General features: G+C 41.1%; 1 protein-coding gene across 3 annotated transcripts in view; it reads left to right on the forward strand.

Moving 5' to 3' along the window:
* Positions 1-26,618, forward strand: part of SPAG16 (sperm associated antigen 16) — a 385,479-nt gene that overhangs the window by 331,561 nt on the left and 27,300 nt on the right. Inside the window, exon 16 of one of the 3 annotated variants that reach the window (XM_064660355.1) lies at positions 25,746-25,839. The exons of the other annotated variants lie outside the window; for them this stretch is intronic. Within the exon in view, the coding sequence (XP_064516425.1) occupies positions 25,746-25,765 (20 nt within the window). The 3' untranslated portion in view covers positions 25,766-25,839. Of the gene's footprint in view, positions 1-25,745; positions 25,840-26,618 lie in introns of those variants that run through there. 3 annotated transcript variants of the gene reach the window in all.

Raw genomic sequence — 26,618 nt, forward strand, 5'->3', positions numbered from 1 at the left:
GACACGTGGAGACGGTGGGATACTCTCTGGGAGAAGGACTCGCAGCATCTGGCTGCCACTTCTGGCTGCCACTTCCAGCTGCCTCAGGTCTATAGCTGGAAGCAGAACTGGTGCAATGGGTGCTCTCTTGGTGGGTTTGTATTATAAATGCAGTGTGGGTGGTGTTCAGAGGTGCCAGGCAAACACAGCTCCAGATAACAGCCGTGGACACAGCGTGGCCAGGATTTCACTGCCGTGCTGTGCTCTGCATCCTCAGGGTCCGTGTGTTGGCCTGGGCTTGCTGATTTAGAGCTTCAGCCTGGGCACAGGTGCAGTGCCCTGTACGTGTAAGCAGGAGAGATTTGCATTTCATCTCTCTGAATCAGCGCAATTCCCCTAAATACCCTCTTCAGTAAATTCCTAATTGCCAGCAATTTATGTCTTTACCTATTTATTGCAGCTTGCAAAGTTTGCAGTAAATTTGGCTTGTGATTTTGTATTTGTAGCAGTTAAATCACTTATGTTCTGAGAACTTTAAAGAAACATATGCCTTAAAATCAGCAAAGCATTTACTACTTTTGCATACATGGTAAAGTCTATTTTGTTTTACTGCGTTACATTACTAAATAACCTTGGTTGTTATTCTTCAAGGTCTCAGTGTGTTGAGCCATTAACAACTATGGAATGTATCTAAACTGCATTAGAACTGCATAACTACAAGCTAAGGGGTAATCAAAGATCTGTCAGGCTTAACGTAAGCATATGGACAGCTCTCCACTACTAATATAGGAAAAAAACCCACTTAATTAGGAATTTTTAGGCATAAGTCCCTAAGGATGCTTTTACCTAAATGATCTTCAACTTCTACAGAGCAAGTGGAAACACCAGTGCAGGAGAATAAGGAACTAAGAGTTATGATCCTCTGAAAGGGAGAAGGAGCACATGAATATTTAACCTGTGTATATATATAAAATTAGTACAGAGGTAAACAGTTTGATGAGTAATGATGCATATATTTAATTTATAGTTTTATGCATTTTTAAAGAAAATAAATGTAAGTAGGTAGACACTTGAGTTTAATCAAAATAGCAAAAGAAGCATTTGGGCTAGTTTATTCTCTGCTAAACATTGAAACACATGTGACAACTTCTGAAAATTGCAGTTCCTGAAGGGGAGGAAGCAGAAGAATCTGTGAGGTTTAACAGCGGTTCTGGCTACGCTGCAGACAGTAGGCTTTTCACAAAGTCTGCAGGATTTGTGGAAATACAATATATTGAACCTTTCAGGTGTTACCACTAGACAGGCCCTTCGTCATCTGAGTAACATCGGTGCCAAGGCTGTGGAAGTTGTCAGGTGTTCTGACACTACTTTTTCTATTATTAAGATCAAGAAGTGATTAATAAAACGAGAAATGTTGCACTGTGTGGTGGAAACTACATTTTTCTTCTTAGGGCCACTCTCAAACAGTTTTTCAGGAAGAATGACACAGTTTAAGAAATCTGAATCTCGAATTCATATTGACTCAGAGGGGATCCAACAGGAGAAAGCCGAGGTTTTGATTTCCATCCTGGCTGCATGCTGATCCAAAACAGTGGGCAAAGTCCAGGGTGGGATCTGAAAATGTCTTCCAAAGGACAGCAAATTGCTTTGTCCCTTCTCCAGGTACAGCCACTCAGCTGCTCAGGTGGTGTTCATGTTCCACAGCATCTCCTCCGGGCTGCCATCAGCATTGCCATGGCACTGTGCTGCTGTTCTCCTTCCTCCCGACAACTTGTGTAAGCCCGGGGTTTTATATCAGCATGTACAAGAGACATATGAAGTAAGGGAGTGGAAGAAGTGCAGTCTAATATATACCACTGGGATACAGTAGAGTAAGAGGCAATATATGTATATATCTCCATATATAGTTCTTACTCAGTGCAAGAACTACTAGAAGTTAGTTTGCTGGAATCCAGAGAGATCTTCGCCATAATGTGTTTAGCAGTGACTTTTGTATTGTGATTTATTGAGAAGCTGTGTTACTGCTTTTAATTTTGAAAAGCCATCTATAACCTGTTCACAGGAATGAAACTCAAGAAAACCATATGTTCAGGATATTGTTGCTAGTATGTTATGTTTTATGGTTCTTCGAGATGCCTTAAATGATTTCTCCATCAACGGGTCTGTATTTTGTGGCTACTGCAGGTAGCTCTACACTCCAAGTGAATTAAATCCTGTTGTGTTCCTGCTGCTTCTTCAGAAAAACAGCTGTTTAATGTCTGTCTATATGGAAAAAAATCATGCAAATATTTCATTTTTCTCCCTGATGTTGTAAACGTTATTATTAATCATTTTCTTATAATAATTTTGGATTAGATAGGTCTAGGAGAAGGATGAAAAAGACGAGATGGTGTTTAACAAAGTAGTTGAGGAAGGCTGTGCTACGAGTACAGCCTGCAAGGAAAGAGGAACAAAGATGTTTGTGTGAGGAGCTGATAAGCTCCCATGTTGTTATAGAGGACACTTGCAAATTCAGGCTGGTCAAGGCAACCTTCTGTCTGCTCTGTCACAGCTAAATTGTGCCACTGTACAGGCTGTCTGCAATATCAAACCCCCCTCAGAAGCGTCACCTTTTCTTCCCTTCACTGACATGCATTGAACATCCGTGTCATGTTTGGGTTTTTTCTGTTTGGTTGGACAGCTGCCCCATCACTGACAGCGAGCAGTGAAGTTCCGGGGTTTGGCTCACGTGTCATTTATTGAGGTGTTGTAGAGTCCTTCAGAAGTTCCCCCTCTGCATTACAAAGAGTGTGTCTGCTGAACAAACCAAAAAAGACTCTGTCAAGGTAATACTCTCAGTGGTGTGACTCTGAGTGCTGTTCCCATGTTGCAGCCTTGCAGGTTCATGTGTGATGCACAGTAAATCTGGAAATATGGGTATGTAGACTAATTGTTGTTCTGCCAGCACTAACAGCCTGTGCTTGGGGTGTAAACACTGTGCAGTGGGCCTGGTGCTGTGCAGCATTGGAGCTGGTGGGAGCAGGTGCTGGGACCAAGCATTCATGGATAAATACAGACATCACTTTGGTTAGCTTAACAGTCTATCAATATACACTTTCCTAGAGGAAATGTTAAATGTATAGCTACTGCTTGACTGTCAACCAGTTGCACATGTGGCGAGTCCTTCCAGATCAGATACACAATAACAATTACTTCTTGGAGGGGAAAAAAAAAACAAACAACCAAAACAGTGTGTTTACTCAGACATACTTGCTGACCTAAGAGATGTTTAGGTAGGTAGTTAAAGCTAGTTAAAAGGGACAGGTGAATGCAAGTTATCCCAGATGCCTTCCTGCTAGTCTCCAGGAAGATCACAGGATCATGATGTTAAATCCTCTGTGGAAAGGGATAAAAGGCTCCGTGCAACTCTTGCTGGAATTGAGGAGCCACACTCTTGTCAGAGCAGTGATTTGGCCTCTGAAGTACAGCACGAAATTTTTGTGCACCTCTGCTTCTGTGGGGAGGAACCAGATTTAGGAAAGGTGAGGTTTGTCCTAGAACCAGGTCTCAGCGGGTGGACTGTGTCTGTCTCTACTAGACATGTGCATGCAAATGAAGGAGACAAACACCTTGCCATGCCTGCATATAAATGTGCAGTTTAAAAGTTTTAATATTTTTATGCCTGAACTTCTCAGGTTCAAATTTTAAAAGTCATTGTGTTTGTGGGGGTTTTTTTCCCTCTCCTAAATTAGCATATCTCTGGTTGTTAGGGAATGTACACAGTGCCTTGTCGATTGAAGCATTAATTGCCTTAGGCCTTCACGCTGTAACAATCTGAATTATTCTTTCATATTCCCCTTCAGTTCTCTGCTTTCTGAGTGCCTTAGAAGCAGTGAAAGCTGGACTCGGTCAATGTGCAGGAGAGTAAGGAGAGTTCCTAAGCCCTGGGTTTTATTCCATGAATTAACACGGCTGCTGGGATAAGGGGACTATATCTTTCCACTCCTCTGAAGTGCTCAGCTCACTATTTGTGGGCCATAAAAAAAGCAGCAATAACAATAATCCTTGTCTGACCATTGAGAGGAGTGAATCCACCGTGCCTTCCAGCAGCTCACAGCCAGTAAAATGGGATCATATAGTGCATATCATCTGCATTTACTGTGACTGCCTGCTACTGAGAATATTGATTATCTTCCATGCTGCCGTTCTGGTTTGTATCTTCATTTCTTTCCTATCAGATAACCACTCTTTTAGCCCAATGTGTGCCTCAAGAAAGAGAAACCTGGGAAAGGGGCAGGTTTGAACCAAGTGTCACAGTGCTCAGGGACATTCACCCTTGTGTACCTCATGGATCAACACAAACAGCTATTTCTGGCAGGAATACCCCTGGACTTCTGGCTTTTGTGGGCTTTGCACTGCTTTGCATATATGCTGCCATAAGAACTCAAATAATGTGGCCATTCCTAGATAACAAACAACATTTTTTTCACCAAAATGAATTCTGAAAAGCTCTTCAGAGACATTAAAAGTCTTGGGTTATTTGTTCTACCTCTGGATTACTGGATATTGTTCATGTTGCATAAGAACTTAAGAGTTTTTCTGTTGTTACACAGGAGACGTTCCTGAGCTATTTTAAGAACTTAAATTTAGTTCCAGAGAAAGGTAGAGAGGAGATGCCAGCTTTTGAGAGAGAAATGAAGGACCGAGGCTGGTTTTCTGCCTTTCATCTTGATATATTGTGTGACACCAATTGGACAGAGAAACATTCTCTCTAATGGAGGGAGGAAGCTTTCCTTCAGGCTGATGGGCTCCTGTGTGTGCAGAATGGCTGAAAACTCCTAATGGGTGATGGGGTGAGCCTGTGGCAGCCTTGGGATGCTGGCTAAAGGCCAGTGCCACTGTGTGTTTGTAGGTGCAGATGGAACTATCCCAAACAGGGTAATATGTTATCAGATATGATTTGCTGTTGTTGTGATCCAGTTACTGCCTTGGAGTTCCCTTGAGTTTGGATGGTGATGTTTCTCTTCACTCTTTGCCTACTAAATGGCAGGATTTTTTTCCCCCAGCAAACACAGGTAAATTTGTTTTGTTGGTACTTTTTTAAATTATTCACATGCAGCCCAGCCACTTGAGATCAAATGGACTAAAAAACTGTATTCCAAAGCAACGATGCATTAGAAGAATGTCAGCAGCACTTTATGTAGATATTGCTCCAACACTTTGTGTTTGAGGAGGAATATGCTCTCAGTGCACACACACCACTGGGGCACAAAGGGTGAAGATACTTGAGTAGACTCTGTTCACATTTGTGATCATTCCAATCCTATCCTTTTTGTTTAAGCAGCAATTTAAATTAACATGAAGAAAAATGTTATATCTTGAGGTTTTGGTGAAGCAGGCACACACACGAATTATGAGAGGAAAGAGAGGAAATTTGTTAAAATTAATATTAAGATTAGCTGGAGTTTACTAAGATGCAGATTCATTAAACCCAATTGTTAATACAAACACTTCCTCTTGATTTAGGAGCTCTAGAGTTCACCATTTGACCTTGGAGCTCATCTAACTTCTCGAGACAAGTGGCAAACATGGTGTCACTCTGCTTTGCAGGACTAAAGACACATAACTCAAGGGGTGCTGTAGCTGCTACTGAAGAAATCAGGTACATACAGACTTGATCTTTCAAGGTGAAAAGACATTTAAACCAAGAAACAAGAACCTCAGCTGAGATCCTTTGACTTTGAGATGTGAATTTTAACTTTCTCATGCTGAACAGCCATGCCCTGTTTTTCTGTGCCATTTTCCTCCCTGGAGAGTTGACATTTGTGTAACTCTAAAGTGTGTCTACTGTTGTGTAACAGCTGGAGATCTGGTCCGTGAGTTTTTGAGCATAACAAGGAAGAAACCTTTATTCAGCTTGCAGGTGCTGCTCTGTGCAGACAGAATGTGACCTGCAGCTGCTGTGTGGAGTTAATTCCTGTGCTGAGGTGGAGGTTAAGTCCCAGCTGTGGCTCTGGCACTGTACATGTGGAAAGCAGAGGTTTTTCTACTGGGAAATAATTTGTGGAAAAAGTAAAATTTAAATAAAGTCCAGTAACACTGACATTGTGGATGATGGGAAGGAAACCGTACCTTTTTCTCCCTTTCTATTCTGCTCATTTTTGCAGTGGAGTGAAATGAGGACTACACAAGATTAAAAATGATGAATAGGTGAAAAAAATGAAGGGCAGCTTCTTCATACAAGTGTGTCCTCAGTGGGAAGACAAAGAATCCCCTTCCAGGTTATACTGTGAATCTGACTTCTGTTTCTTACTCTCGTATACTTTTGTTCTTTTTTATTAAAGATTTATCTTGTCTCCTTTTAGTTTGCAGGAAAGACACCTGCCCAAGAGAACAGTTTTAATGAATCCTCAGTAATTTCATATCAAAGCAATACTTTCAGTGATAAATTCTAATGGACTTGTTTGCCTTTGTAAAAGCAGTTCTGGCTGGGTTGACTAATATATTGACTGAAAAAAATATTTTGAAGATATGCCTGTTGTTCATGCAGAGTTCTCTTTTGCAGAGGGAATAACCCCATTTTCCAGGCAGTCCTCCACCAACTTCTTTTGTCTTTGAAAATTTTCCCCTTCTCCTCTTGATTGTTATTCAGTGTGATCTCACTTGCCTTTTCTCCCTGGGAGCTGCACAAAGGCAAGTTCTGCCCATAAACTCAGGAGAAGCTTTCTTCATATTAAATGAGTTTCATTTAATGCATCTTAGGGGGAAGCATTTAAACTGTAGGATTGCTCATCTTTACCTTTCTCGGTTTCTTTGTTAGAATGACCTGTCATTCCTTTCTTTTGATATTCAGTAAGTAATTTCCCAGTGTATTTCTAACCCTTAAGTTTGGCTCCATCCAGTTTGTGCAGGATGGGTTTTTTTGAGTCCTCACTAATCCCTCCATTAGTAAATGTTGTTTTAACTTAGCACCACGTAACCAAAAGCATATCTGTGTGCCTGCCTGTGGTTTTGCTCCTCTTTTCCCCCTTTTAACTCATGCAGCTGGTTTTGCTCTCTCCAAGTCCAAAAATCTAGAATCAGAGCCTTACCTATATGGTAACCTGTAGAGTAATAAATCACTGATCTCTCTTTCCTGAGTCAGAAAAGGAAATTTGGAATTGAAATTACAGATAGGCAAAGATGCTGCTGGCTATTGCAGCCTGTGCATTCAGATACAAAGCATTTAAACTTTTCGAGGTGGAAATGTTTTTCACAGTAATCAGACTGAACACTGAAATGAAAGAAAATAAAAGCTCAACCTTTTTATCTCACTCCTGTGAAATAAGTTGTGATCATATCCGTGCCTCTGGAAGGGAAATGAGTGTGATTAATGAAGCAAATCATACATTTTAACGTGTCTGATAAAACAGTTATTCCAAAGAGAAAACAATATCTTTAGCAATTCAAAATATTGTTATTTGCATCTCTTTTTAATCTGCTTTTTCTTTTCATTGCCTTCAAATTCAGGTAGGCTGCCATTTATTGCCAAGATATTACTGTTTCACGTCTTTCCCTTCTTATTTGCCTTTCCATCTCCTTGGCATATAATGTCTGTGTCCATTCCCCCCTCCCTCTCAAGTGCAAACACTTTTGGTATTGCATGTTTTTTTAAATCTTTCTACAGATAAATTAACCACATGAGGGAACTTTGCAGCAACTTGCCCGTTGCCACTCTGTGGAAGTTAATAGGAAGGTACAAAGGGTAAAATATGTCTGTAAATGTTAGATCCATTAACTTACTGACCTTTCAAAAGGTTGGATGGCAAGTGAATCTTGGCATGCCTGGCAATTTCCAGTCACTGAAAACTAACTAAACATGTGTGTAAGTGAAAAACTTAACGCCATACTGAGGGTGCCTGTGTAAGCTGTGTTTAATACTCCACTGAAAGTCCTGGGAAAGCACTGCTTTCAGCCAGCCTGTGAAAGAGGTCGGTGTGCTTCTTACCCTTCTTGGAACAGCCTGACCTCTCCTGAGGTCCATCATTCTATACTCTTCAGAGGTTTCTAGAGTGGACTGGACTCCCACTGAAAAACAATTTATGTCCAAAATCAGCAGATATTGTGGTGTCATTCCTAGTGTAGCAATCACAGATGGTTTTATTCCTCAAACGTAGTTTCATGCTCTTTATAAAAATAATTAAAGCTTTTTTTTTTTTTTTTTTTGCTCCCCATTATTTCTACTGGAAGGCTGTTTGAACTGCACCTTTCTAATGGTTTCCCTTTCTAGGTTACATTTATTCATAATTGGTCAATTCATACCAAATTACCTTCCTGTGTGTTTTTCTTTCACTTAAAATATCACATTTACTACTGTAGCCTGTATTAGCACATCAGAGTCCTCCTCACTCAGACCCCATTTTGGATCTCCTGCATTACATTTTCTAGGCTCCATGTTTCCTAGATCTTGCTCTTGGACTTGCTAGCTAGTCCACTTTGGACTAAGTGGTTAAACTACCATTTGGAGATGAAGTTGCATGAAGAACTTTGAAAAGGGCACTGATGCTCCTTCATTTATGTTGGGTATCCCCATCTGAGGGCAGTGAGGCCCTGGCACAGGTTGCCCAGAGAAGCCATGGCTGCCCCATCCCTGGAAGTGTCCAAGGCCAGGTTGGACGGGGCTTGGAGCAACCTGGGCTAGTGGAAGGTGTCCCTGCCCATGGCAGAGGGGTTGGAACAAAATGCTCTTTTAAGTTTCCTTCCAACCCAGACCATCCTGTGACTTAGCCTGTGATCAAAGGCATCTTTCTCAGGCCTGACGTGTTGGAAGCAGGAGAGGCAGAGTCATGATCAGAGAACCCTCTCTGTGATCAGTGCAGTGGGTTGCTGTGGAATCACTGATGAGCCCTATGCCAGTCTGTAGACCTTCCCCAGCTTCTACAAAGAATTTCTTCTGTGTTTAAGGTTGTGTCCCCAAAACTGAGGAGAAGAGCAGATCCTTTCAAACATGTTCCCTAGTAGGGAATTGTAAGGGTCAGTGCAAAATACTCTGAAGCTGATATATAGGGTTCTCAGAAAGTTGAAATGTTGTTGTCAGGTACGTGCTAGACTGCTGGAGGAGAAGGTGTTCCCAGGAAAAAGGCAGTCTGGGTGGCTGGAAGGAGTTGTTCCTTGCCCTGCCATGGTCACAGGTAGAGCTCTGTCTGTCTGTGACTGCAGTGCCCATGAAACAGGAGCCCTGCAGTCCTGCCCCTGGGAGTGCTGCCCAGTGGGCTCACATCATGCTCCTCTCATCCAGTGGTAATTTTTCCATGGGAACACCCTCTCTCCTGTCTGTGCCCATTGTTTTGCCTTTCCTTGAAGCATCTTTGCTTTCTAGTATGACCTTTTCAAAGTGAGAGTGACCACACCTCAGTGTGTCTTTTAGGACCATGAAATGCCCACATTTAACAGGAATTTCCTGTAGGAGCTCCTGTGGCACAGAGCCTGCACTCTGGTTTGCTGCTGGGAGTGTTGCTGGGTGAGTTACTGAGGTGTCTGCTCTGAGATCTTTTCTTAAGAGATTGTAACTTGTCCAGAAGTCATCTATGTTTGTGTCAGTTTGATTGGCATAAATATGTGGTAAATCTTTGTGTTAAAAGTCATCAAGGCATCTTAATGTTTAACCCAAGCAAAAAATGTTTTCTTTTTTAATTACTTAGATTTGATGAGAAAGCTAATTCTGCTTGGGCATGTTGTGGGAATCTCTCATTCACCTGTGTCCATCATCTGCATCTGTAATCCAGCCAATAATCAATATTAGGATGACAAGTGCTCAGTGCTGTGCCCTGCAGACAGCAGGGTTATCTTTACCAGATGTCTGTGATGTGTTTATATCAGCTCACGAGGAACACTGGGTGTGATGTTGTTCCTTCAAGAGCAGACTCATTGATTTCAGAGGGACTTTTTGTAAAGGAAGACTGTTAATTCAATCTGAGTAAAGTAACAATTCAGCATGTTCCTGTTGATTAGCTGTAGCTGGAGTTGCTTTGAATCTGTAAGTTACATCTTTTCAGGCCCAGAATATGCAACATGAATCCCAATTTTCACAGTCCTCATATCTGTTCGGATTTGATTTTTGAATTGGAATTTTCTTATTCTTGCTCTATATTGTGTGCTCACTTGAATTGTATAAAAACCTTCTCTAGTGTATATCCTGGATGAAGCAGAAATATTTTGGTCTTTCCAGAGACAGAGCAAAACCTGTGCAGTTAATCCAAATTCAGAATGTCACTGCAGACTTCTCCAGGCCTATCTGATGAATGAATATTTCTGAATTGTGTTCACCACACTCTTTTATCAAAGCTCTATGGCTTATTTTATATTGTTGGATGTCTTTTATATTTTCATGTCAGCTGTAACTACATTTCCTCAATTTTTTTCTCTGCCAGGTTTGGATGTTACATTGAATGTGAACAGATTATTTTGTGATATGAACAAGATCAGTCATTTAAGACTGAATTGGTTACTGATTACAAAAGAAATTCTTTGTGTGAATCATGCATCTTGTGAAAAAGAATGGTATTAAAGGTGTGTCTTTATGTTTAGAAACAATTCCAAGTTATATCTGACTTCTCCAAAATTTACCAAATTGACACGAGTGCTTCAAAGTAAAATAGAAATTGCCTGTCTAACTACATTCTGTTGTTTAACTATGTTTAAACAATTCAGTAGTTTGTAAATAATAGATAATTACCGTGTTTCAGTTGAGAATCAGGCAAAATATCCCATTGAATCTTCCTAGTCTGTACAATTTGTTCCTCTGTCTGTGAAAGATTCCGTTTCGATTGACTCTAATCATGTGGAAGTTGCTTCCTGTGTGGTCTCTGGAAAGATAAAGAACTGTTTTCTAATAATGATTCATCTCATCCCAAAATGGTTTTAAAAAGAAGCAAAACCTGGACATATAACCTGTAGATAGCTCAAGTGGGCTGAGATGTACCTCACCTTTGAGATGTGAGGCTGTAGGTGTTTTCATATGTGTTCACAAAGATTAAAGATATGTTTAAAATTACATGTAACACAGACCAAGACCACTTGCATGTTCTGAAGTGGTCCCTGTCTGTCTTTCATGTTTGTGCAGTTTAATCCTGAACTTTTTACCTTCCATGGCAAATCAATATGGTGGGAAGAGCCTGGAATAAAAAGTCAGGGTGTCTTGTTACTTCTTGAAGGACCCTTTCACCTTGTCCTGCTTCACCCTGGCCGTGCTGCTTCCTGGGCACTGGGAATTGTGCATCAATAAACACTTCAGTGATAGTCCTCCTCTTAACACAGCACTTGTTCTTGCAAGGTTCCCACTGCAACGAGGGCAAAGGCTGGAGGTCGTGTTTGGAGATGAGGTCAGTTGTTGAGCAGGAGGGAAATCAAGTTTAATCCACTATAAGGGAACAAAGAGGAGCTGAGGCTGGTAAATGATGAGCAGGAGGGAAATGAGACAGCTAGTACTTAACAAAAGGAGTGATTGAGAGCTCTTTGGAGTGCCAAGGCACTGGGAGGAAGAGAGGTTTGGAGAGTGGGGTTTGGAGAACAAGTTCTCATCTCATTGTGTTCTCAGGAGCACTTTCCATTAGGATGTGTGTCCTCTGTAATCCCTTTCAGCACGTGGAATTTCTGTTGGGGGAGCAAACTGCTTTTATCCTTTTCACTCTGAGGCTGGTGCTATAGCCAGTCCTGTACCTGGAATTAGCCAGTCTGCCTGCATTCATAAAATATAACAGGATTCCTGAGCTGACTCAGATTCATATCTAGGCAGTTTATTTTTGGATCCCAAGGCTGCTTTAAAATGTATCTTAATACAAACCTCTGCTAGTGGTTAACTGGGTGAACCTGATTTTGATTCAATATCCCCATGATCTCCATCCCAATAGCTTTATTCTCTCTCGTCTTGTTTTTAAAGTGTACCTTCCCTAATAAATACGCAGTCAAAAGAAAATGTGCTAATGCTCTGAACAAAGCGAGCTTTGATTTCATGCTTTAGGAAATCAGTCACATTTTATCACTGTCGCCAGTTGGTGCTTCCACAAACACAACCTGTAGCAGCTTTTTTTTTTTTTTTTTGCCTTTGGAGAGCTTTGGAAAGCTTAACTCCATGAAAAAATACCAAATTCCCATTGATCAAAGGAAGAAAAAGGCAAATCCATTTGTATCAATGACAAATGGATTTAAGATACTGTATTTGGGTCCTTTTAAAGTCAATAATCTCTATAAAAGATCTCTCTGACTGGATTTCCAATAGGATTTTTTCCTGTGTCGTAGAAGTCTCAAAAAGTCAAAGTACTATAGATAAATACTTACATATCCCACAAAACTAACAGTGGGTTTGTGAGTATCTGTGATCTGCAGGGAAAATATTAACAGGACCAGCTCTCATCTGATTTCAGGTATAGCTGAAACCCTAATTAGGTGGCACTAACACACAGTGTTAATTACTCCACTCATAATGTCATGCTACTTCAGAAGTATTCCTCCCTGAAAGTTGGGAATAACGATTGGGACTTTGCAAAATTGGCTCTTTCTATCCCATGTTGCCAGGAGATAGATAACAGGGGGAAGTGGGCCCATGTGGCACTAAATATGTGTGATCACACATACTTGCATTACCATGGTAGTACAGTATCTTTAAAATTATTGATTTGCTAAATTGCCTTAACTAAAAATAGTAAGGTGGCAGCTTAAAATAAATTAATTATTAATATTTTCCCTCTTTCTAGTAGCCAGAAAAAAGATAATAAATAAATAAATTTGAGAACTAGAATAAAAATATGTGGTCCAAGGTCAGTCAGAGTCAACTGAAAAATAGATACAAGCATCAGTGGAATTTGGACTTTGGAGGATCTGAGAAAGGGAGAATGGTCAAAATTAGAACCTCAAAAAGCCAATTATTTCTCCCCGAATCTGCTCCATCCCCTTTCAAGTGCAGACTTTTTCCCAAAAGTACATTTAAAGAGCGTGGAGGGCCAGGCAGGGAGGGGAGAGAGCTCACAATAGAAAGCTTTCTCCTAAATGCAGTGTGTACCCAGAGGCTATTAGAAGACTTTTGAGTAAACTGTATGATTGTACCCTGGCTGAAAAACACAGGAGCCTGTAATTATGCTGTGCTGTATTTATTCACTGGTGAATTCTTTTAGCTTTTTTTTCCCCCATAGGATATTCTTTATGTACAGGTTGTGTGTTTTGGGTGCACATCATTTTTAATACCGTTCATAATTTAGCTTTGGAACCACGATATTTATTAGAACAATATAGCATATAAAAGCCACCTTTTTGCCTTTGTGCAGCTAAAATAAATAACATATATAATACATATCCATCTCAGTGCTGAATATATTAAGGCACATTCACAATACTGTACTTTCAACATCCAACTCTATGATTTAACTCTGCTCTGTAGTATTTTTTTATTAAATCAGACAGATTGGTGATCTCTTTTGCAGTGCATGGAATGTAAGCAGTCCCTGGTACTCTTCATTCTCTGCACACCCTCTGTTCTTTAAGATATTTATTGAAATGGTTGGTGAGGTGCAACAAGCCAGATATAATATTCCCCTTGCCTTTTGTGCGACTGCACTGTAATGAAGAATTAATAACAGATTCCTGAAGAATATTAATCATACTTTCACAAGCCAGTAGGGAACAATTTAAGTGCAGGAAAAGTAACGTAGCGGTCCAACTCATAAGCCCATGCAGAAAGTTGGGAAGAAATGGGCCCTGGCAAAGGACTTTCCCTCCTCTCTGACGCGGTGAAGCATCGGCACAGCTCATCACATGGACCACGGGGCTGCTCCATCCTCAGCACATCCCAGCCCTCTGAAGTGTCTGGCTGTGTTGGCAGGAGGACACACAGGAGGACACTCAGGAGGAGTGCTGACAACATACCTTTATACACAGGTACTCCCTGAAAAGCCCTTTCTTCACAGGATGGAGGACAGACCAAAGGGGGAACAATCCATCCCTTCCTATAAGGATACCATAGAATCACAGAATGGTTTAGGTTGGAAGGGATCCCAAAGACCATCTCATTCCACCCCCTGCCATAGGCAGGGACACCTTCCACTAGACCAGGTTGCTCCAAGCCCGTCCAGCCTGGCTTGAACACTTCAAGGTATTCCCACTTGGAATAAAGTGTGATCTTACAGTCTTCATGCATTAGCAGAGAGGGGGGAAAATATCATGTGGCCAGTGAAAATATTTACTTCTGATATTTTCAAAATATTTCTTTTTGATACCTTCAAAATACAATCTTTATGCTTTTTCATTTTATATTTCACCTTTTTGGAAACAGACATTAAATAAAATTTCAAAATAAAAAGCAGTTTTATGCAAACCTCCCTTTGAGATTTCTCATCCTGAAGGCATCAAAGTGACCATTCTGGTTGTTCCTAAATTTTTTTCCAACATTCTTCCAGGTCTGGAGAATCACCTTAAACCTCTTCGTTTGGGGGAGCTGCTTCAATTTTGATGAATCAGTGTTTCTAGAGGAAAAAAAATCATTGTGTCAGAGGCAGTTTGAGTAGCCAGAGGGCAAAGCTCCCCCTGAGGCTTTGCAATGCCGTGTTTTCCTGACGTGATACATCTGTGATAACTCTGCAGTAGTTAATGCCTTCCATTTTTGCAGAATGCAGGGTCAGAAGTTGACCCCACAAAACATCTTTAATGAAAAATTATAACACTCTGAGTATAACCTGTAAAAGAATTAATTTTTCAGAATCTCTTAAAATATTACACAAAGGGCAATCATGTTAAAAGAACCCTATTAATTAGACATTGTGTTAAAATGAAAAAGGCTTTATGAAGGAGACTACAGTGTTGCACTGCAGTCTGTTCGTTAATTAGGATAAACATATTACATCAGGAAGAGCTATATTTATATTTTTGGTAAGCTCACTGTTAAGGAACTTTACTAAATCAAGAGTAAAACTTGGTCCCACAGCACAGCACAGAAATGACTGACTAGTGGGAAGAGAGGGGCAGGGGCTGCTCATGAGTGTGGTGATTATTGTGGGGAAAAACCTCTCAGTTCTAGCCCAGTTAGGGGCTTATTGCTGTTTTCACAGATATGTTTGGATAGAAGAGGCTCCAGTGATGCAGCCATGAAAACTTGTCAGAGACATCCAAAGCAGTCTTTTGTTATTCCTGATGGTATTTTCTCTCCTCTCCAATGTGAAGTGTGTTCTGTGTGTGCACTGCCCCTGGCCAACTGCTCACTGGGGTACCTGCCCACTCTGCTGTGGGCCACAACACTTTGCCTTCGCTGGCTCCTGCTCATCCTTCAGGAAGCTGGGATGCTCCAAGCAGCAGGTCATAGTGGCAGCTGCTCGTGGCAAGTTTACAGGCATTGGACTCGGCCTTTCTCCCACTTCATCCTGCATTCTTCCTGCTGTCCTGTCCTATTAAATGTCAAGGATAACTACCCTGACTTTGCACTTGGTCGTGGGCTGCAGTTCAGTGTGAGGAATTTAACCTTTCTGACACACTGGAAGTGCTCATAAATCTGAACTGAGCCATGGGGTTTGCTCAGAGCACTGTGTGGAGACCTGAGTTAAGCCAGGTGGACCTGGCAAGGTTTTTTCCCTCACCTTTTGGCAGGAGGGGCTGCCATCCTGAATTCTCTGACAATGTTATCTCAATACCTGGACCCAGGTCATTCTTCATCCCTAGTCAGCCAGCAAAAAGGGACCCCTTGCCCACTGAGTAATGAAGGTGGCAGATAATGGTGTGTGTCCTTGGGAAAAGCTCACAAATAATACAGTTTCCAGAGATTCCAAGACCTTTAGGATTGCCCTGACTCTTGCTTAAATGTAGAGATTAGCACATGAGGGTGTTACACTCTCTTGTCTTCTTCCTCAATTCACTTCTCTAGGTGCACATGATGCTGCTCTGCAGTTTAAATGTCCAGAGATCACACAGGTGGAAAAGGCTGGTCTGGTCTTTTTGCCCTTGCTTTAGGGCAGGAGCATCGATGGTCCCAAGTGTGGAAATATCTCTTCTGAATCTGCCTGCTGGGTATGGATTTTAGATCTTCCAGGCAAAGGCGCGGTGACTTTGCACGTTGACAGTGGTAATGAAAACGCAGGGTGGCTGAACTGGAGCTCTGATGTGGAAACCACACACAGCCCCAATCAGCTCCAAGCAGGATTTCATAAGGGCACGAAAGGAGCACCCTGATTAAAACACTAGTCTACTGGGCTTACTTTCTAACTGCTCCTTATTGTATTAATTCAAAGTTTTTCTCTTATTGGAAAATTAAGTAGCAGGTGTAGTTGAAATGAACTGTAGCAGACTGGGTTTAGTGGTGTGGTAAATAGATTGTGATATTCATTTCCAATTAAAGTTCTTTTGCAAAGATCAGTGAAGCACATTCTCATAAATTGAATCACAGTAAACTAATAAACAAATTTCTTTCAGCCTGCTGATGGCAAATTCTTATTTCCTTAATATGTAAGATCACATCATGGTATTAATTATATGATGCACAAGCAACAAAGAAGCAATCATTTATTTAGCATTAATTTTATATTTATTTTTACCTTGGAATTAGCTTTATAGGTTATTCTATACCTACAGACAAGGAACACTAAGCAATAGAAAAAGGAAATTTCAAGTGAATATTTTTAATGCTTGACTTCTGCCTATCATCCAAAAAGATTTTTAAAATCCTGTTAATGAGTGTGTGGCATTATTTGTTTTGCTGATTAATGGGGCCACTACATCTGCAAGGGAGCACTGTAACCTTTAAACTCAATTAGTATATGAGACACATCAGTAGCAACAGTGTTCATCAATAATTAGAGCAGAGGCTCAATTCTGCATCTGTAAACACACTGCTATAGTAGTTTTAAAAAAATTAAGATATTATTAAACCAATCTTAAATGTCAGCAGGATGTTCTTAGCACATAGAAATGGTGTGACAGTTTATTGAGATCCTACTTTCACTATATAAAAATACATTTTGGTGCTGAATAGAATCTGATCATTGACAGAGGTCCCTGAGGGGGTACCTGCACTTAGACTAGGCTAATAAAAACCAATAAAATAAAGCTCTCACTGTATAATAATGTAATTTCTTGAGATCCTGTCATTATTGCAGGCATGTGAGATGCCTATCAGAATGGATTAAGCATCCCCAGCAGGAGCTTTTATAGGCTTCCACTCCGTAAGGTTACGTAAGTTAATCTGGGTTTGGAAGGCCAGACTGTCTTCGATCCCTTTTTAGGCTGGCGGAGGGAGCTGGGTTTTGCTGGAGGCCATTCAAAGCCCCAAAGTCAGATTTCTGTGGTGTGTTCTCTGGAGAGGCCCAACTCTCACCTTCAGTGAGGGAGAGAAGGATGAAGCTCATTTTGTGAGTATCTTCTCTGTAAGTAATACTAATTTGTAAATCTTTTTCTGGACAGACAGTTTTAAGTCTGGACAGACTCATTTCTGCTGTCAGGGCATTCGTGCATCCACAACATCTTTTCCTTCCACTTCAGAGAGAAGCTACTGCTTTATTGCATTTTGGAATCTTTATTCTGATTTTTCCATCTGCTGTTTATCTCTGGTTAAGTTTACTGCAGATGACTGACTGCTTCTAGTTAATATTATTGAAATGCTTCCTGTGAGGACTCCCTAAGTTCTGCAGAGCTGTCTTGGAGTTTGCACGTAGAAAGCTGTCCCTTCCTGCCTTGGGTGGGCACCATGGAGAATTGTGCTTCTGAAAAGCTGAAAACCTTTGGCTGCCTTTGTCTTCTTTTTAATGCAAAACATGTCTTGAAATTTTGCAGTCAGACAAAAATCTTTTTCAGGCTTAAATATAGTCATTGTGCAAGTGCAGGCTATCCGGAAATCCAGCATTTATTTTCCTTATGAGACCAGAGCAAGAGATATAAAAGGGAAAGATTTAGGTCAGGTAAAAGGGAAAATAAAGTGGCTGGTGACTTTGTGTCGCTCACTGGTGTGTCTGCTTTCTGTGCTGCCCGTGTCCTTGGGTTCCTTGTGTTCCTCCTGTTTGTCTAAGGTGAACTGTAAGGTACAATCACAGTCATTTCCTTGTTCCTCCGGCAGAAAGCTGCAATTCTCTGGTGATAACAGAGCTTCTGTTCTTCTGAGTGATCTTTCTACAAAAGCCTTCATAAAAGTAATTATTCTGTTTCAGCCATAACATGAGGTTGGTGGTGGGGGAAGGGGAAGGCAATCACAGAACTCTGCCTGTAATCACAATGCAGGGGGTTTGCAGGAAAGGGCAGTTTCCAGAGTGGAGCTGAGGTCTTCATCTGCATGTGCCAAAGTCTTCCTGAGGACACAGAGTGGAGGCGGTCACTTGACAAGTGTGGCGCCAGATAGCCCTTGGAAGAGGGAAAATACCTCCCCACCTCACACCAAGCAGAGTCTGCCTTAGTTCCCAGGTCTGCCTTAGGTCCTGGGTCTGCCTTAGGTCTTTTTCAAGTCTTTTACAGAAGACTTGAGGTTATGATTCCTCCAAACAAGCAAAACTCCGTGTTATCTCCAGGCTGTGATACCTTTGCTCAGCAGGTAAATGCCTGGTCCGTCTGGCTCTGTGTGGCACCAGAGGTGGCTCCAGGCAGGTCCTCCGAAAGGTTCTCTGTTCAGCTATTTGTTGTAACTCAGTATCACCCAGCAAGTTCATGAAGGAATATGAATTAGCTGTGACCAGGAGAGGTGCTAGTGTTAATCAAATCCTGGCCAAAGATACTCCAACCACTGGGAAGCACCTTTCTGTCTCATGGATTTTAGCTACCCTGTTGAGCCAGTAAGTTTGGTAACAGAAGGCAAGAAACCATTGCAATTATTGTAATGGGTTTGAGATGGGAGGGAAATTAATCTGCAGCTTAACAGACTGAGAAACACTTACTGTAGTGCAAAATAAGGTTTGCAACATGATGAATGACTTGTGTTGTGTGGAACGGGACATGTGATGAGAGAAAGTTTAAACAGGATTTTCCTGAGCGAGCAGTTTCACTCTTTTTTTGGTATCACCATCCAGCATTGCTCCTTCACAGAGAACACGAGCACACATAGCATTTGTGTCCCTGTTGACTGGATGAATTAGAAGGCATTTAGATATGTGGCTGACTGGATTGTATGTTTTCTTCCATTAAAGCTTGTAGAAAGTCCATATATACATAAAGCTAAATAGTTATGGGATTTGCATAAAGCATACACTTGTTTGTGTGCTTAGTGACAACAGATTTATATGTGAGGAGGAATTTGCTGGTTTTGTTCACAGACCTGGCCAGATTTCCCACCAGTTTCACTCTGACACTTCACTAGTGGCAGACACCTTGGCTGCACTGCAGTCAGTGATGGCATTCCCACCAACTCAGGAGGACTAGGACATCTGCCTAGATCCTTAGGAGACAGGATAAAACAGATAAAAAGAATATTAACATATTCTTTTCTCAAATACTGAAAATAAAGATCAGAGCTATAAATAAAAATAAAAATATTAACTGGTATGGGAAACACTACTTTATTTTTGCCTGTGAAATAATTATTTTTTATTCATAAAAGGTCAGAATAATTAGCACAGAACACCAGCCTTCACAACACAAGAGCTGTTGTGTTGGTAGGAGAAGAGCACATGCAGTTTCTCTGAAAGTAGGACACCTCTTGGTAAATCTGTCTATGATCTGTATCAACAGAACAGCAAGTTTCCTTATTTGCTCCCAGCCCTCCCCAAACCTTTCTTCTTAATTACAGTCCTGTATTTCAAAGTTAAGCGTTTCAGCTGTGGCCTGAATTAGCAATGGCATCCAAGCCACTCGTGGCTAGAGCAGAGATGGAGATATTGCATGTGCTAAAAGCTTCTGTAGGTTCAAATCAGCTGGGTGGAATCACAGAAGTGGGCTGTTAAATAGAACCAGCTGCCCTGGCTCAGGATGCTGCTGATGGTCAGGATGCTCCTCTGAGGATCACTGGGTTCCTGTTCTTACACTCCTTCCCAGGTAGGGAGGATTTAAGTTAAAAGGACCTTTTCCCCCATCTGTATGGATTTTCTTATATTCTTAGGTTTTTATCTACTTTACTCTTCAGATCCCTGCTTAAAATCCCCTTCTTCCTGAGATTTTTTTTCTTCCTTCTTTTCATGTTCTTCTCATCTTACACAGCCTTTGCAAGGATAGTGTCATCTTTTATGACCCTATAGCCTGATGTAAAACTAAGATGTGAAAGTATTTTTAATTCAAGGCACTTGACAAACTGGGGAATAGTTGTTGAAATGGAAATGACCTGTGGAGATTTTTATAAATTTAGGCTTCTCTATTCTCTTGGGTGATTTGAGTGATTTCAGCTTACACAGAGTTTGAGGACTTCGATCACCAGGTAATGATGTGGTTAACAGAAGATTGGATTTCCTGCAAGAAGCAATTACCTTGATTGATAAGAAAATTTGAGGAAATTCATTCAAGACTTATGAGATTGACAAGGTCATGGTTGAGCCAGGCATGCACCTTGAATAGATAAGGTTCTGTGTTTAGAAGAAGTAATCCAAAGACAATAAGCTCCTCAAAAAATGGATCATTTTTATCTACGCTGAGATGATGAATGAAAACATTAGACTTGTGCCTGTGACAGAGAGGCTGGAGTGTGAAGATCAGGAGAGATTCTTCACAAAGTCATTTTATAGCACTAGTATTGCTAGTGTCCCTTTTTTTTTACCATTAAAAAGAATATAAAAATGACTTTCAGAATCTTTGTGGCCTCAAAAATCATCCCAGGCCTTTATCTTACAAGTCTGTGAGGTGTTTTGTCTGTCAAGAAAACTGGAGGTCATAAAAGAGGGGGATATCACTCCTCGCTGCGTGCTCATCTGCCACCCACAGCGGGGCCCTTAGGCCTGTCAGCAAAGCCAAAACCACTTTTTCAATTCATGAATCCCAACTCTTCTTAGCCTGGGTTAAAAAAACCCAAAACCCTCTTGCTAAGATAACTAAGACAGACATTAAATGGAGATAGAAATAGGTGAAAAGGGAGATTTATCACTTCAAACATTTTAGGAGTAATTTCTGGGAAAATACATTTGCACATATGTAATTTCTACCTTGAAGTGGAGCAGTGGATTTTGTTATTTTGTTTTCTGTTGCAAGTGGTAAGAAATGGACATAGTCTTTCGTGTGCTTTAAATATAAATGACACCACATGAAAAGTAAAACCTGTGCTTTAGTCCTCATCCCAAATCTAACTATATGGTGCTTTTCTGCTTATTTTTTCTTGATGGGTCATAACTCTTGGAACCAACTAATTTAAAATCTTCTACCTATATCTCATTTTAACTCCTGTCTCATTGTCACTATTTTTAATGTTTACTTGTGCATAGTGATTCCAGCCTTTTAAATGCACGTGGCTTCACCTGTGGGGTTAGTCTGGCTCTGGAACACCTTAAAGGGCAGAAAAAGTTGTTCTGCTTTAATTACTTATGCAAACAGCACACCTTACAAACAGCACACCAAACAAAGGCACTTCAGACTTACTTTGCAAGAGTTGTACCCTTCTATTTCAGAAGAGTGTGTTCCCAAGAGCTTCTATTTCCTTATGTAGTATTTTTAAAGAGTGTGTGTGTGTAGAGGGGATAAACAGGTGCAAGGGAAAGGAACTGAAAGCGGAGCAGGAGCCGGTTGGATCTGTGCAGTGTGAGGCTTTGTTGGGCTGTGAGCACTTCCCCGAGGGCTTCGTTCACTTGTCATTGATCGGCTCGGGATGAATCCAGGGAAGGCAGGCACACCTTTGGTTTTCTGTGCAGTTTGTAAACCTGATCCACAGCAGGCAGACTAATCCTGCTTGCACTGAGCCAGTGCCAGCTATCTGCCCCTTAGTGCTCTATTCATTTTGCTGTTTTTACAAGTACACAGAGCAAAAGTATTCTCTGCTCAGTATTCTACTGCAGGATTTCTGAATCATTTCTACAGAACCCCCGTCATGCTTTTACAGAACACTTAATTTCATCTCTAATAAATTCTGCAGAATTCTCCTAAAATGCCTAAACTGTACCTTTGGTGAGGCAGTGGTTCTGTTTTCAGGCTTCAGTAAATAATGCACTGAAACTACTCATACTTTATAGAATTTGTTTATATTGTTATCAGTCACCCTGCATGAAAACACACTTGAAATGCTAATAGATCATGCTACCCTTAGTTTGCAAGGATCCTACTGCACTCTTAATGTTATTAGGAAGATTAAATTATGAGTGGTTTTGCAGTCAATGGACAGGATTTTAACCTAATTTAATGGCTTCAATTCCAGGACATAAGACATAATGCAGACAGAAAATTTAAAATTATGTGGAATTACTTCTTGTGATGTAAATAACCCTCATTTGACATTTGACTGTTGGTTTTGCATTCCTAATGGAAATGTTTTTTCAGCAGTAAGAGTGAAGGGATGTCTACAGTGACAGTTAAGTTACTTCAGCAGGAGGATATTCTGAGCAGAGATTCACATGAGAGGAATTACTGAATGGGTGTGAAGGCCCCATGCTCACGGAGCAGTTGGCTCCAGGCTCCTGATGTGTGCTGAAACTTCTCTCTTGCCCCTCTGGCCACGTGATTGCTCCTTTAGTTCCAGTCATGACCATTGACATCACTTCCCTTCCTTGCCAGTTTGTGGAAATTGTGCTCCCTTCTCTTACCCCCACTGCTCTTCTGGTCAGCTTGGTCACAAAATCCAGCAAATCTCTGTTTCTCCTGTATGAAAACCTTTTACAACAAACAGTTACAAATTGTTACAGACACAGAAACCTTCACTGCTGTAGCTGTGTTTCCTCTATGACAAGCGTGGGACTTAACTGTGGATGTATTACAGGATCTTAAAGCTTCATGTCATGAGATTTCCAACATATTCCTAGTGGAGCTTAAAATATTGGGATTTCCTGGAGTTTCCTTTCTTGAATTACCGAGATGGTGTTGATAATTATGTCTTTTGCCTCTTGCCTCTTGCTGGATGTCTGCAAGAAGAGTGGAGTGCTTAACTCTCCCATGTATCACATTGTTTCCTGTCCCAAATCAAATACACTCAAAAGTTTAGTTTTGAACCTGAAACCTTACTGAGACATCATGTATGAACACTTTCATTCCTTAGGATTTGATTTTCCAGCATTAGCCAGCTTAAACAAAATGTTTCTTACAGTTCCCAGCTGGAAAGAAGGGCATGGAAGTCTTCTGAGAAGTATTTCTATGATGTTGGCTCTTGTTTTGTGGCTGTGGGTTCTGGTTATTTATTCTGTTGTTAGACTTGGACGCTGAAGGTGCCCAGAGCTTTACATAAGCAACTTCAGCAAACTGGGTCATGCAGAACCACCCAGCACGTTCTTGTCCAAAACTGAGGTATATTGCAGAGGTCATTCCATTTTGTGCAGTGATACATTCATCAGGGAGAGCATCTGGGGGGAAAGATTCAGACAAGAGCAAGTCAATTTGTCTTTCTTTATTGATGGCAAAACCATGAATCTCCTTGGGCTGGAGATCTGCCTTGGACTGGTGCCATGTTGAACCTCAGCTCTCTGAGAAAAGCTTCATTCCTTTCTCAGTGTTGAAAAGCAGTAATTCTGTGAGGTTCCCCTTGTTGTATGGCCTTTTCTCTGCAGAAGAGGAAAACGGTTAAACCGATGATGGATGTGAAGTCATCAGATCTCCAGAACTTTGTCACTCAGTCATTCAGCTTCATGTGATGCAAATTTAGAGGTGCCATAAATCAAGAGATAGGTTGTATGCCAGTGAGTGGCTGCATTGATAAAAGAGACAGAGAGAGTGGCAGCCTGTCAGGGAAGTAATTAATAAAAGAACCAGAGAAATAATAAGTCTGTCTCAGTACAGTGAGGCACATGCTTAACTTTTCACACATGGGTAGCTTCTTGGAAGCCATTCCTTCACTGGGAGCTGATAAAAGTATTAACATACTGAAAATTTTTACACCTTTACTTATATTATAGTGAAATATTTCTTCCTCTCTCTATATATGTCCTGTGTGCCTTTCTGAGCCTGTGGATCACACTGAAAATTTTTATACCTTTACTTATGTTATAGTGAAATGTTTCTTCCTCTCTCTATATATGTCCTGTGTGCCTTTTGGAACCTGTGGATCTTTATCCCTGCTGTCTGTGAATTCACACCTACACAGAAAAGATCATTTGTGTTTTTTGCTTTGTGAAGAAGGGGAGAGCTTGTAATACTGTAATGAAAACACCGGTACAGAAGGACATTCCCCCTTCCTAAAGAGAAATCAATTTAATTAGCATAAGTCCTCCCTCTTCTGGAGGGAAGAGAGATATATCTCCCAGGTTTTGCAGAGGAAGAAAGTACTCAGGAGATCTGTAAATGACCCTCGCCAGCATGTTGTAAAACAAAGTATTTTGATAAAGTAGGAGGAGGAAATTGATTTGCTTTGGGAATTGTTCATTCTGACGGGTCAGACCAGCAAAGAGGAACAAGACATTTTCCTTATGTTCATGTATGCTAAAGTGTTCTCCAATGAGAACTTTTCCTTCTCCCTCTCTCTTTTATGAAGTTACTGATGCCAGGAGTTTAGGACGAATTAAATCTTCTAAGACATCATTTTCAAGTTTGATAGAGTTCCTGCTTAGTTTGTCTTCCTCCTCCTCCTTCAATGTTTCCACCAACTGTCAGCTATCGAGTTAAATTTGGCCTCCAGCTAGTTTAACTTGTACAGTTGGTTTGAGGTTTGGAAAGGGGAAGAAAAGAGTTAATCAGATTGTGTTTGTACTGCTTGTTTAACCTTTAAAATCAGAACATTATAGGCTGTGGGGGGTTTGAAATGAAACTTCCAATCAGATTATGGTGACAGCTTCAACTTGACTTTGCTTTACAAGGATTTAAAATCAAAAGAGTTTTCACTTTTTCAGAAATCATTGAGTGCCCTTTTTTAGCTTAAACCCCAGGGGTAACTTTTCATTGTTCTTGCAAGAAACTCTTTTGGTACTGTCATCCTTGTTAAATTGCCATTTGTTCAGGCTTTCTACCTGATGTTTTCTTTACTATCAGAGACTGTTGCAATCCAGGTTCACCTTTTAGAGGGTTTGTCACAGTGCACTAAACAGGCATTGGATTAGTCTCCTGCATCCGGTGTGATGGGTGGGAATTAACTGGGAATACCTATTGAACTGCGTGGTATAATATGATTCTGGTTAAAATAATTTCTAGGGAAAGCCCCTGACACTATATTTTAATTATCACAGTGGCAAAATACTCTGGGCAGGTTTCTATCCTGTCTTTTTTCCACTGAGCATTTCTACAGGCTATTTTTGTAAAGTGAACCATTTAGCTGAAATGAAAATTGAGCTTAATCTGGACATTTGTAGGAACAGAGAAATTGTCATAACACATCAGAGCAACGGTTCAGCTGGAGCTGCAAAGGTGCCTTGCCTTTGACAGGAGCCAAGTCCAGATGCTTCAGAAAATGGTTTAAAACCCCTATAATGGACAATTCTGCAGTACCATGCAGGCAGGGGGAGCGTGGCTCTGGCCAGGCTGGAGCAGGTAACAACTGCCTTATGGCCTGAAGCACGGGGTTGAAATCCCTTAAACACTGTAACAACAGCCTACCACGACTGCTCCTACAGGCTTACTGGGTCATTTAAATGTCACATTTCTCATTTCAGTGAGCACACAGATTGCTGCTGCTTTCTCTAACGCTTCATTTTCTCAGCACTGTACTTTCTTAATTATTTACCCTGTCCAGCTCTTCCCAGCCCATGTTTTTCTCTCTGTCTCAATGTGGAGTTGATGCCCATTTGAATAAGAAACAATGCTCTGCTTTGCAGCTTCCTGCAGGTGCTTTTGAGCACCTGGCAAGTCTCTGTGATGCCCCAGCAGAAAGGCCCTCTCCTTCATCCCCAGTGCTGTAGATCCCATCAGCAGCCACAGCAGCTGCTGCCAGGACACTACACAGCATAAATCCATTGGTAATGAAGCTCTTCCACTGCCTCTCTGATCTGCGCCTGTCACAGCCCCAGCTTTGGACAACAGCCATGCTTCCCTTTAATATTGGAATGGCTGGCTGGATCAGAGAATCACAGAATGCTTTGGATTGGAAGGGACCTTAGAGATCATCTACTTCCATCCCCTACCTACCTGGAAGTAGTAGTTCAAAATTGCCTGGAAAACATCCCTCTCTCCCTGTGTGGACACAAAATTTCAAATACCATCTTTAAAAGATAATTTGGATTTCATTTGTGAAGTGCCTTACAGAGAAGTCACCCAGTGACTGACTGGGTTTTATTCTGGCATCTCAATGAGTATACATTGAAGATGCCAGGCAAATTTGTGTAGAATCCTGTCTGTTTCAAATGCACAAGTTAATGGGAATTTTGCATGCAAAAGGACCATGAGATGAGAACTGTGAACAAATCTGCCTTGCAGTGATTTTTCCCCAGTATTCCGCAGCTGGCTTTCTGCTCAAAGTTACTTAATGTAAATGAATGAGAATATTCACCAGCTTGATCCTCCCTTTCCTTATCTCCTCTGCTACTTCTGGCGTTGGAAGGAGGCTCTAATGGAAAAGCACTAGGTGTGCAGCAGCAATTCACCCTTCTTTCCTCAGGAGGAAACCCTCGCCTTTCTGATTTATGTCTGTGAGGCTCCAGATGAGAGCTGAGACACACATGAGAGAGAGGGATCAGGGCCTGGTTCTCCCC

The sequence above is a fragment of the Pseudopipra pipra genome, chromosome 7 (assembly GCF_036250125.1).
Source record: "Pseudopipra pipra isolate bDixPip1 chromosome 7, bDixPip1.hap1, whole genome shotgun sequence".
Lineage (NCBI taxonomy): Eukaryota > Metazoa > Chordata > Aves > Passeriformes > Pipridae > Pseudopipra > Pseudopipra pipra.